We start from the raw sequence: 12,810 nt of genomic DNA on the forward strand, positions 1-12,810 counted from the left end.
ATGTGAAAGCCTGAGATGTATTAGGAAGGGCAGTGGATTAATAGGGTCACTGCTACTGACTGCATCCCACCTTCGCTACCTTTACTCAGCTTGGAGCCACGAGGTTCTGCAACTTATAGGCAGCATGCCCATCTTGAAAATTGAAGGTCTTGAGTTCAATTCCCCCTAAGTCCAGGTGATTTCAATGTTCTTTTCAGCTCAATTATTTTCTTTTCATTACAAGGGGCTCCCTTAGAATTTTGGCATCACACGAATATTTCTGGCCTGTGCCTGCTCCTGATTTTATATGACCACTGGCCCACATGGTTACTATTAAACCGAGTTCTGTTCCTAATGAGGCATTTAATGCTTTTGCTCTGAAGCAATGGAAGCAAATGTCAAAGGAGCAATAACGTGCTAAACATACAGCAAAATCACATTATTTCGAAGCTACTGGTACCCCAAAAAATGTTCCAATTAACCAGGCTTCTAAAATAAGCGCATACAGCAAGAAAAAAAAAAAAACGAGCTCAGGCAAAGAATTCTATTTAGAATGCTCTGTGCTGCAAACTTTTGAAGCAAAAAATATAAACACATTATAGTGCCAGCAGAGCACAAAAGTGAAAAGGTGCATCCCCCCCAAATGACAACATGTCCATGCCCCCAAAATTCTTATTGGAAGTTGACCTCGTGGTACCTACTGTTTGTCCAAGAGAGCGACCGCCAACATGAGCAATTAGAATTTACTCTTTTTAATGCATGGAGTCCAGTGCATTCTGCAATAAGCGGGCTCCGTCAGGAGGGACGTACCACCCACCGTTGGTCTGAAGGTACCTTACACACCGCAAATAGGCTGGCTAAATTCAGATGGTGAAAAAGTTCGGCTTTACACGACAGTAATTAATAAAGATAACCCTCTAAGCAACGTTCTGTTCAAGGGCATTGTGGGCAGTGCCTTGACACCAAGAGCGGAAGGTGGTGAAGGGTGGCTGTTCCTGGTCCTACGGGGCTGGGATGGTAGGTCAACGCCGCTTGCGGCGGGGGCTAGCCAGCCACCAAATGTTTATCTGTTGTAGGCCGTCATTGCACCCGACACTGCTTTGGTGGCGGACGACAGCTGTTGTTGCAGCGCGCATCTTTCTCTCCCTCTTCTTTTTCTTTTTTTCTTCTCTATTTTCTCTTTTGTCTGCACGAGGCCAGTAGCAGGCTCGTGCATTTTCTTTTCCTTCTTCCTACAGCCACAACAACAACAACAACAACAACATCAAGAGCCTCCACATCTGCTCTGCAGAAGCACCCTTTGTGAATCCTTCTTGTAATTATCTGGGATTTCATATTAACTGAGTGAGGTTTTACTGTATACAGGTGCTTATTTTGCCATAGTGTAATGAAAAAAAATTGAGGATTAAAATAAAACCAGGCAGCAACATAAAGGATATCAGCCAGCTTCTGCTTATGCTCAGCCAACTGCTTTTCCACCTCGGTAATCTCTTTCATGAGCTGCATGTGGGCCTTGTGCAGGTCTAGCCGCGAGCGCCGAGTATCAAAGTAGCCACCTGTCAGAGCGCCCTTATGCGATACTTGGTCTCCTGTGAAAGAAAGGCACCATGTAGATGGGCAGCTCAATTGGAAGAGCACTGTACAGGACATGTTTGTTAAAATAACAGCAAAACAGTGCAAAAGCTCACTTCACAACGTTTTGAAAACACTACGCACAAAGCAGCCGTGCACTGACAAGACTGTTCCATATCCACTTACCTGGAGCGGTAGAGAAAAACAAGTTAATTTAGGCATAGCTGAATACAAGCCAGCTAATTGGAGCTAAAAAGCAGCACTAGTACTGTCACGTTCAGCCATGGCAATAATGGAATCATTACACCAAGAGATAGCTCTTCACACAATCCATGAGCTTGAAAAGCACAGAATGCACAGTTCCCTTTATTGCTGCTCTGTGCCACCCCAAATAGTTAGTTATATGAGGTTTTATGGTGCAAGAGCAACTATGGCTATATTGCGCCAAACACAAGGTTAGATGATTTGTCATGTGAAGTGCTTAAGAGTTATGGTTCTATATTCGATTTAAAATATTGGCTTCCTTAAGAAATGTACAACTAGAGAGAAATCGACGAATGCTTGTTCACCTAAAAGCAATGCAGGATGAAATGGAATGTGTTCATTATAAAATACAGTAAAATAATTTTTCCTGAGATTTTCAAGTTGCATGCATGAGATTAAAATGTGATTGACTGTGAGCTCATCTCCGCACAATTCACACACTGGTTTGTCTTTATTTGTGAAGAGAAAATTATGAGTGATGTGTGCGTGTCCTATGCGTAGACGGCATAAAATAACCTCAATAAAATGTTCCTGATGTCGGCATAATTTCCATTCCCCTAAAATGGGCTTTACAGAATGTAGCTTGTTCTTTTCTTCATTTTCCCAATCAGCTTGCCATCTAGCTCTTAGTTTCCTGTGCACCAACTTTATACAATCACTGTGTGGTATGTTCTCACGTTTCATTTCTTCGGATCTTGCTTGTGCAGCACATGCGTCTGCCCTCTCATTACCCTTAATCCCAACATGACTGGGGACCCAGCAGAATGTTATATTATGTTTTTGGGACGGTATCTGTACTATCGAGTGCATTCAGTTGCCAATAAGTGGTTCAACTGCATTTTTAGAGTTAAATACAGTGAGGACACCTAAAGAGTCAGTGTAAATGATGCTTTTTTTAATGTTCTCATTTCTTATTTTTTTTTACAGCAGTACAAACAGCATGGCACTCAGCAGTGAAATCTGATGTATAAGGAGGTAGCCTTGTTATTGCTTCTGTTTCATCTTGTACTACTGCACTTCCAAAACAGTTACTTGTTTTTGAACCATGTGTGTAAAATGCAATGTAATTCGTATATTTTTCTTTTAGTGCCAGGAATTCCTGCAATATGTGTTCATGTGGAGTGTGCATTTTATGAAAATGTGTTAGCGTGAGGTAAACAACTGCAGGGAGAGTGTACCACGGAGGGAGTGGTTCGTGTCTTGGTGCAATCCATTCAGTTTCATTCAATACGTCCAGCTCTCGGCATTTTCCTTCAAAGCGCAAGAACAAAGGCTTAATTTCTTGAGGCTTGTTGTTGAGTATTCGGGAAGGGCATTTCGTGACAATAGAGTAACAGACATGTTTAAGCATAGAACGGATTTGAGGACGTATGTACAAGTTAGTGCAGTTCTTCGATCTTTTAAAGCAGGTTCATTAGTTTCCACATAGAGGCTAGCTATTGGAGAACTTCTATAAGCACCAGGTGATAAACGTAAACCAAGATTGTGAACTGGATCTAGCCGTTTTAAGTAGGATGGCCTGGCAGAGCCGTATACTATTGAGCCATAGTCTAACTTAGAGCGTATTAGAGAATGGTAAATATGTAAAAGACATGCCCTATCGGACCCCCAGCGTTTTCTTGAGAGCACTTTCATCACATAGAGGGTGTGCTTAAGACACAACCCTGGGGAACGCCGTTTTCCTGCACAAAGTTAGTTCAAAAAGTTGAGCCTAAGCGGAATTTGAATGTACGGTTGTTAAGTCACTCAAGCAGCTTAGCATTCTGCCACGGATACCTAGCTCGGCCAGGTCACGCAGGATGCCAAACCTCCACGTTGTATCGTAGGGCTTCTCCAGGTCGAAGAAGACCCCCGATATAATGCTGTTTGTGGATGAACGCTTCCCTGACTGTGTTTTCAAGCCGGACCAGGTGATCAGTTGTAGAAGATGACTTTTTAAATCCGCACTGATGTTTATTTATTTATTTAGCAAATACTGCCGGCCTGTGTCACAGGCCTTAGGCAGGATTGGGTATATCTGGTAGTCTCCGGGACTGGAGAACAAAAGTGAGTCTGATGTTTATTATACTTTCAAAAGATTTTGCTATACAGCTGGTCAGAGCTATTGGTCTGTAACTGGCAGGTTTTGTAGGGGGCTTTCCGGGTTTTAAAAATGGTACTATTACTGCTTTTTTCCATGCGTAAGGTATTATTCCAGTGTCCCAAATTTTATTAAAAACTTTCAGCAGAGCCTCTATGGCAGCTCCAGAGAGGTGCGCAAGCATAGCATAATGTATGTTGTCTGGGCCTGGTGCTGTTTTTTTATCGTGAGATAAAACTGTATTTAGTTCTTGTAATGTGATTGGCCTGTTATATACGAAAGGAAAGTTTTTGTTTCTCTGTTATTGCCTTGCATTTTTGAAATGTGGCTGTATAATTTGAAGAGCTCGAAACTTTAGAGAAATTTTAGCCCAAAATGTTTGCCTGAGTGTTGTTTGTGTTCCAGGTGTCGTCAACATTGTAAGAGTAAATGGGGTATAATCGCCGATGAACTTTCGAACCTGTTCCCACATTTTCTTTGCAGGGATTGAGCTGTTAATGGATGATACATAATTATGCCAAGAGGTTTTCTCGGCATTTCGCCGGACGTACCATGCTCTGGCTCTTGCTTTTTTAAAGGTAATCAAGTTCTCTGCAGTTGGGTATCGACGGAGGATGCCCCACGCTTTGCTCCGTTTCCTTTTTTGTGCTTTGCACTCCTCCGTCCACCATATTTGTGCTTTCTCCTTGCGTATTCGGATGTTTGCGGGACTGCTAATAACGCTGCTGATATTATGCATGTGGAGAACCTTTCATTTATTTCGTCTGTAGTTAATTCTTCAGAGTACTGTTTTTCTAATGAGGCATTTGATTTAAAATCTGACCAATCAGCGAGGTGAAGCTTCCAACGCCGTGGCTTTGATGGGATGATGGGTATAGAGGATGATAGTTTTAAAATAGCGTGTAAATGATCACTCCCCCTAGGGTCATCTAAAACATCCCAGTTAAAATTATTAAAAATGGATGATGATGATGATGAAATAGCTAAATCAAGGCAGCTCATGTTGCCCGAGCTGGGGCAGCAATATGTCGGCTTTCCGGTGTTTAATAGACATATGTTATTAGACTAAATAAAATCTTCTATAATTTGCTTTCTCGTGTCGGTTCGTTCACTCCCACAAAAGGAAAAGTGCCCATTAAAATCTCCAACTACCACGAACGGCTCCGGTAACTGTTGAATGAGTTCTTCTACGTCATTTACTGTAAAGGTTAGGTGTGGTGGTAAGTACACAGAACATATTGTTATTGTTTTGCGGCTGATTATGTTAACTGCCACTGCTTCCAAGTTTTCAGTGGTACTTCTGTGGCAGGGACGTCGCTTTGTGCTATGATCGCAACGCCTCCTGAGAGTCTGTTTGCCTGTTCTCGGTCTCTTCGGAAGGTTTTATATTTCGTATATTTGTGTTCTTTGGACCAAGGTTTGTCTCTTGGAGGTACAAAGCTGTAGGTACCATTATGTAAGTATATCTGTGATGTCCGTATAATTTCGGAGTAAACCACTACAATTCCATTGTACTATGTAGGCTATATTGTGGTGTGTGGGTGGAGTTACCCTCGGTTTTCCCTTTTTTTTCCAACGAGTTCTGCCTCCCCTGCAACACAACCGTGTTGGGGGTGACGTCCACCGCCTCCCTGGAGGCACTGGAGGCCCGCGACGATGCCACGGACGAACTAGTTAGGGGCCTCCCTCTGGATTGGGAAACCTTGTGGGTTCCCGACTCAGAGGTTGGCAAACCCTCTTTCAGAGCTGGCAGAGGAGCCTCGGCTGCATCTGCCTGGTGCGGCATGGATGGCCCTTCCATAGCGTCCGAAGACGCCTTGGTAGGTGCAGGTTGCGGTCTGGCGCTCCGCCCCTGCGTGCCATGTCCGCATATTGTGCCTTAGCGGTGAAGATGAATGGATTTTTTTTCAAGCCGTTTTCTTGCCTCAGTGAACAATATGTTTTCTTTTGTCTTTATCGTGATAATTTTTTTCTTTCTTCCAGGCTGGACAAGATCGTGAATATGATGGATGTGCTCCTTCACAGTTGGCACAGTGAGGCACTGGAGCATCACAGTCTTCCGCAAGGTGTTCTTTAGAAGCACATTTAGCACAAGTTTTTTGTTCACGACAGCTTTGTGATCCATGACCATATTTATGGCAGTTGAAGCATCTTCGGGGATTAGGTATGTATGGAAGAACCTCAACTTTAAGGTATCCTACTTCAATTGCCTCTGGCGGTGAGCTGGAATTGAAGGTCAAGATTAGATGCTTTGTAGCAATTCCTCTGTTGTCCTTTCTAATTTTGATTCTATGGACATTCATGACATTTTGGTCAGTGAGACCATCTAGCATTTCTTCTTCACTTATGTGAAGGAAGTCAGAATCAGATATTACTCCTCGAACGGTGTTTAAGGATCTATGTGGGGTCACGGTCACAGGGACATCCCCAAGAGATTGGATGTTGGCTAGTTTCCCTTGTTGATCTTCATGGCATAGCCCTAGAAGCAGGTCTTCATTTGCTGGTTTAGACACTTTACACTTTGGGCCTAAGGCATTTGTTAAACATTTTGATACTAAGAATGGGGACAATGTTCGGGCTGGTTTTTCTTCAAATTCGGAGTGAATGACATAGAACTTAGCATAGCTTTTCTTTGGTTTTCCAAGGAATTCTGCTGTAACTTCTGTCCGCCTCCGTTTGTCGGGGCGATCAGGTTTAGAGGATTTAGAGGCTATAAAGGTAAGTTTGTTGTTCGGCCAGGGTAGCGGCCACCCACCACGGAGCCCAACGAGGGGACGGGACATGAACGTGCAGTGCAAGGGAGTCCTGCCCGCGTCAGCCGTACACCCCGACTATAACCAAATATGGCGTAACACAGAGTGGTTAGCCACACAGGGTTAACCCTAGCCGCCAGGAAAAATGGGAAAAGCAGGAAAGGAAGAGGAGACAGGACAGTTGTACGATAGAAGATAGGAAAGTGAAAGATGTAGAGGAGGATAGGAAAGGGCGACTGCTGGTTTCCCCCGGTCGGGTCAGGCCGGAGGTGCTGTCCATGGGAAGCGATGGCCAAAGTGGTGTGTTGCCTCTGCCAAGGGGCCTTAAAGGTCCAAATGCTTGGCATCAGCTCAACCACCAAGATCCCCTTTTTCCCAGACACGACGATGCCACGCACAGCTAAGCGTGGGTGCTCGGGGTTCGTGGTGTCGCACAAAACACACAAACACCTGCTTTAACAGGTGTCCCCTGCGGGGCTCACCCCAAATAGCATCACCACTAACTTCATATCCATAATCACAGTGCCACACAACAAAAATGGCAGTTGTATTTTTCCAAAATGACACTACTGCCCTTGACCTACCTTTGCTAAACTTCCCAACACTGTTACGAAGGAAGCCAAAAGCTGTTAAAACATTGCATCACCTGTTATCGGTTGCTTTTCTAGTGGCATTTTCACTCATAATTACAAATCAAATATGCAATCATCACCTGAAAAGCCTATAGGGGACCCAAGCATCGCAGGGTGGCGCTGCGGGCGCCAGTGTATTCACTGGCGCCCTTTCCCAGCCAACGCCATGTGATTGATCGGGCAGAGTGAATAGCTCCCCTGTAGATATTCGTGTCTTTGCGGCTTCTGCACGCGAAAGCAACTCGCTTTGTGCGCGCTCGCGTTGTTGAAAGCTGCTTGCACGCGCCCTGACCACAGTCTACTCGCTTTGCACACGCTTGGATTTCTGTGCTCAAAGAAAGCTGTTTTGCGCACGCGCGCTCCTGCTTCTACTTTTCAAACTCGCGCTTGGACGAAGTGGTGTTTGAAGCGAGTCTGCAACAATGTACACGCTTTGATGTGGTTTTAGGAAAATAGCTGACAGCGGTGACTATTTTCGCAGCGCAAATGTCAAAAAGGGAGAGCTGTTAGCCAGCCATGTGCATTCTGCGGAGCAGATTGTAAAAGACAACGCTGTTATCGTGAATGCTAAGTGTGTGTGGCAGGTCAGCAACCACATCGTGTACGACGTGGGATTTGGGGCCAGTATTTCATTTTTATTATACCCATTTCATTAAGGCCCAGATTTGTAAGGCGCATTAAACCATTTGATGCGCTGTTTGATTTAATTTCTGAAGAGCTTGCAGATGTAATCTAGTTGGTGCCTATGAACTTAATACAAGATACGTGGGTTCGCTCGCATCTTAGGCGCGCTTTTCGGTATATGCTGATATGTTAATTTTGGTGCCGATTGTCGTGCAATTGCATGCTCAGAGCATTTTATATGTAGCTTCCACCTGAGTAGAATGTGCATTCACATGTATACAAAGAAACATTAACCCTTCTGCTGCAAATGAGATATTTTCGCGTTTTAATTTTCGTGAATCGCATTCAGCTCTTAATAACAGGTCCCGCAATTGATTGAGTAATTTCAATTCCACAGAGTAAATGAGAGAGTTCCTGACAATATCTAGAAAAACAAATTTTCGCTGCGTGGTTATTACAAGACCTTTTCATGTGGAGTCTCCAGTCTTCATTTTTCTCCAACCCCTCGTCTGTGGTTTCATGGCTTGAAAATTATGATCCCAATATAATTTTATTTTTATTACTTAGGTCTGAAGCTCCCCCTATATTGGTGATCGCAATATATGTGTGAACGTGGCAACTGCCTAATCAGTGGTCCTTCATACAAAACAGTTTTCTTGCATCAAGTTGATCAAAGCATCAAGAGCTCAAAGAATGCTTGAGAAGACTCGGGCTTCCAAGTTTACAACACACAGACTGCAGTAAAACCTCAAGAATTCAAACTCATTAACCATGCCTGGAGCAACAGCACAGAACGGCTAGAGACAGCAGTGCATGCACTCCTCTGAGACTCTCCAGCAATGTCGCGTTTTAAGGATGCTTCGCCACACGAAATGTACAGTGCAGTTGTCACTTAATTTTCATCTCAGAAAACCATACTCCAGGCGTTGATTAGATAAAATTACTGAGATGGAAATGGTTTTCAGCAGTTTTCTAGGGTCATTCAATAATTCCTAAAGGCCAAACTGTACTCTGCACTCTTACACTGCGTCATAATGTCTAGGTAGGAGACAAACAGCAGCAATTATTGACATAGAAACATTGCTTCACCAGCATGAAGCTTCATCAAGATACTTTGTTGGGCGAGTTGGTACTTATTCATTATTAATTTAAACAGCGCGGACACGAAGACAAAGGACAAGATAAAAGAAAGCCACAGTACAAGCGCTGACTCAAAACTATGCCTAAGCCCTTTTTAATCCAAGGCCCAGATAAAAACAAACGTGAAGAAAACGAAACAAGCACGTGAAACAACCCCTAAGGTCACCTGCTGCACAAAAAGTCACCCAAAAAAACACCTCTTTGATTGAAAGAGCAAGAGAAGTCTTGCTGACACAGTTATTGTCTGTTGAAATAAAATATGATTCCACTATCTCTCTCGTCATCTTCTCTTTGTGGCGATAAAAAATCCTAACCTTGTCAAACTTAGGACTGCACTTCTTCTCCTTCTTCATTGTTTCACATGAATGGCAATGTGAGACCGGAAATATTTTGTCCTTGCCACTTTCCAAATTGTTTCGATGTTCCAGTAGTCACTTGTTAATACAGTGTTCTGTTTGTCCTATATAACAGGCTCCAAAAGAGTGTGGAAGCCTGTACACAACACCTGTCTTGCATCCAACAAATGGGTCTCTATGTTTCACCCCACATTCTTGCTTCTTCGATTCTCTTTCTCTGTGAATAGGGAACCAAAGCTGGAGTTTGCTCCGCGACACCAGCGCTCGGTTTCCAGCGGAGCGGAGAGGAACTACAAAACCTACACGCATCCGCGCCCGCGCTGCGTGCGGCTGTCTGCGGAGTCTGCGCAGCCCGCTCGCTCAGGAGCGCGTGCTACAGGCAGCCGCACGTGCACGCGGAGCGGGAGAAGGAGAGTGAGGACGACGGGGGATGGTCGTGCGTCTGTGCGCACAAAGCCGGCACTTTTTGCCAGTGGCGTTTCTTATTTTTGCTTTTTTCTGTGCCCCGGCTGACATAGAGGCTGGCTGGAGGCACGCTTTTTATCGGTGCTTTCGAAAGTGAGAAATTATGATTAATTGATCGCCGCGGACATTGTTTTCAAAAAGCGCTTGTTGGCAGTCTCAGACAAAAAAAAAATATCATGAACGCGAATTCGGTACTCGAAGGCAGAGGCAAGCGACAGGTATTTTGAAGGACTTGAGGCGGCACCTCTTGATGTCTCTTCCATGTTGTTCAGAGAATGAAGGGTCCAGCCTTCTCGTTGAGAATTGATACGCGTGTACACAGCGACGTGCTCCGGGCGCTGGTTGGGGAGCTTCTTTTCCATTTGTGACTGCTCACTTGAAAAGGACCTATTCAACTCTTTGGGGACAGACGTTTTAGGCGATGCTGCCGGCGCCGTGGTGCCTGCTTTCGGCGCGTTTAGGACGCGTTCCCTACAAAGGCTCAAAGCATGCCGCCTTACCCTTTGGTTCCTGCTGACAGCAGTCAGGGGGAGTTCGCTGCTGTGGCGCTGCCATCCGAAATCAATGACTGATCTACCTTTAACGATGAGAGGTTTCTTAACGACCTGGATCACTGACGAGAAGCCGAGGCATGCCACTTTTTCGGCAGTTTCCTCTCTCCGCGAGACGAAGAGCGAGGAAATGCCTGACAACTTTTCATGCAGGCGGGGACATCTCTCCAAGTAAACCTTTGTCTTCTTAATTCCATAGCTACTCTGTGCAATCCCTAGTTCAGTTATTTCCTCTAGCGAATGCGCAGTTTTGAGCTCCCGAAGCAGGATCGCGTATGAGGATAGAACGATTAACGTATGTGTTTTCCCTTTATAAGCGCCGAGTGATGGCATTAGGCCGACTTGGTTCCGCGATGGCTGCTGCGGAACCGCCAGTTACAAACAGAGGTGCGAGATACGAGCCGGTACGAGATACCTAAAAAAAAAACCAACAACCATCGTTTTACCACGAAAGAAAGAAGAGAGAAAAACACTTTCACGAGTTTTGCAAAAAAGCGCGCCGTCACTTTTTCATTCTTTTTTTTTTTTTTTTCTTGCCCCCTTTGTTGGAGCGCGACGGCGGCCAGAATGCGGCCGGAGGAGGAGAGAAACAACCGAGTGCGCGCGCGCAAACACGTGCTGGAAACCAGCGCGGAGCAGACGACAGCATGCTTTTCTATGCGGCGGGGAGCAGACGACGCGGCCGCACTGCGCGGAGGTTTTGACGGGGTCTCCATGGAGGGCGCTGACGCACAGAGCAGCGCAGCGCCCCCTGGCCCAGGTTTTCTCCCCATATAGCCGGGCAAATCCTCTTCATCTTGAGCGGGGCAGTCAATTCGACGTCAACACCATACCTCTTGCCTACATTTTTGAGGCCATGTGAAATTCTGTGCACATACGGTATCACCGCAACCTTCCTCTTCTTCTCACCCATGCTGGGCAGGGATTTCAGTCTGTGCGTTCTTTTAAGGCTCTTCAGTACCCGGCAACTGGCCTCAATAATAACTGACTCCCGATAACCGGCCTTTGCAATTCTCGTCACTTGTCTTTCAAAACTCTTGCCCATGCTGTGGTAGCAAGATTTCTTCAACGCATTTAACAAGCATGCTTTGATCATCCCATTCTTCACTAATTTGGAATGCCCCGAATTGGTGCTTAGAAAGGGCTTCACCGATCTCGGGTTGCATTCCCAACAAACATGATCCTCTCCGAATTGAAACAATAAATCTAAATACTGTAACCGATCATCAACTGGTTCATCAGTAAATTCCAGCCCTGATCCACACTCAGTAAAAACATCCATACTGTCCCTCATTCGCTGACTGAATCCTTCACGGTCTGTGAATACTAAAAAGTCGTCCACATACCTGAAGGTGGAATGATGTAGGCCATCCATGTTATCCTTCAGGTGTCTGTCCACGTACATTAAGTAGATGTCACTCAAGACCGGTGCAACACTCGACCCAATGCATACTCCAGCCTTCTGCGTATACAGATTGTTCTTCCAGCCTATGAAGGTGGACTCCAGGTAGAACCTCAAAAGTTCAAGGAAACTTTCAACACTTACACCTAAGGTGTCAATGAAGTCACATTCATTATTGTCTTCAGTAATGCACATTTGAACAGGAGGCAGTCATGGGGGAAGCTATAATACAAATCCATGACATCCATGCTGAAGCCAACCCATTTTCTTGGGTTGTGTTCTTTGAGGAATTAACAAGGGCTTCAGAGTTAAGTATCCTTAGGGGGTCTGATAAAGTCAACGAGGAAAGGTGTTTCTGAAATATTTGGAGACCAGGTGCTGCCACGTGCTCTTCTCAGATACGATGGCTCTGAACGGAACATCTCACTTATGGGCTTTTGCCGAGAAGAATACTTCCAAATGTAATTGCCTGCATTGTTTCACCTGTTCACGTATCCGTTCAAGCCCAAGATCACCTAGTAGAGCCATAGCCCTCTCTTTTACCATGGTCGCTTTCATAGGAAACCTTTTGAAATTCATCTCAACAGCACCCTTCGCTTTTTCTTGAAACTGATTCTCAGAAAAAATAGTAAAATGCCCTTCTTTATCTGATAGTATAACTCTGAGGTCTCTCGAGGCCATCCATTTAGCAATATAGTTAATAGGGCACTGTTTCCTCTTTAATCCTTCTTTTGTGTGCTCTAACACTTCCAAGCACTCATGGATGCATCGCGACCTATCAGAATCTTGAACCTATAAGATAAAGAAGGGTATTTTACTATTTTTTCTGAGAATCAGTTTCAACAAAAAGCGGAGGCTGCTGTTGAGAAGAATTTCAAAAGGTTTCCTATGAAAGCGACCATGGTAAAAGAGAGGGCTATGGCTCTACTAGGTGATCTTGGGCTTGAACGGATACGTGAACAGGTGAAACAATGCAGGCAATTACATTTGGA

At 44.8% G+C, this 12,810-nt stretch overlaps 1 protein-coding gene across 1 annotated transcript in view; it reads right to left on the reverse strand.

The window, feature by feature from the left end:
• The window catches only part of SMC3 (structural maintenance of chromosomes 3), a 295,374-nt gene that overhangs the window by 101,326 nt on the left and 181,238 nt on the right, over positions 1–12,810 (reverse strand). The window contains exon 18 of the mRNA XM_084591644.1: positions 1,416–1,568. Within this exon, the coding sequence (XP_084447770.1) occupies positions 1,416–1,568 (153 nt within the window). The remainder of the gene's footprint in view (positions 1–1,415; positions 1,569–12,810) is intronic.

Source organism: Amblyomma maculatum, chromosome 1 (assembly GCF_055883805.1).
Source record: "Amblyomma maculatum isolate TAMU_Amacu chromosome 1, ASM5588380v1, whole genome shotgun sequence".
In the NCBI taxonomy this organism is placed as follows: Eukaryota; Metazoa; Arthropoda; class Arachnida; order Ixodida; family Ixodidae; genus Amblyomma; species Amblyomma maculatum.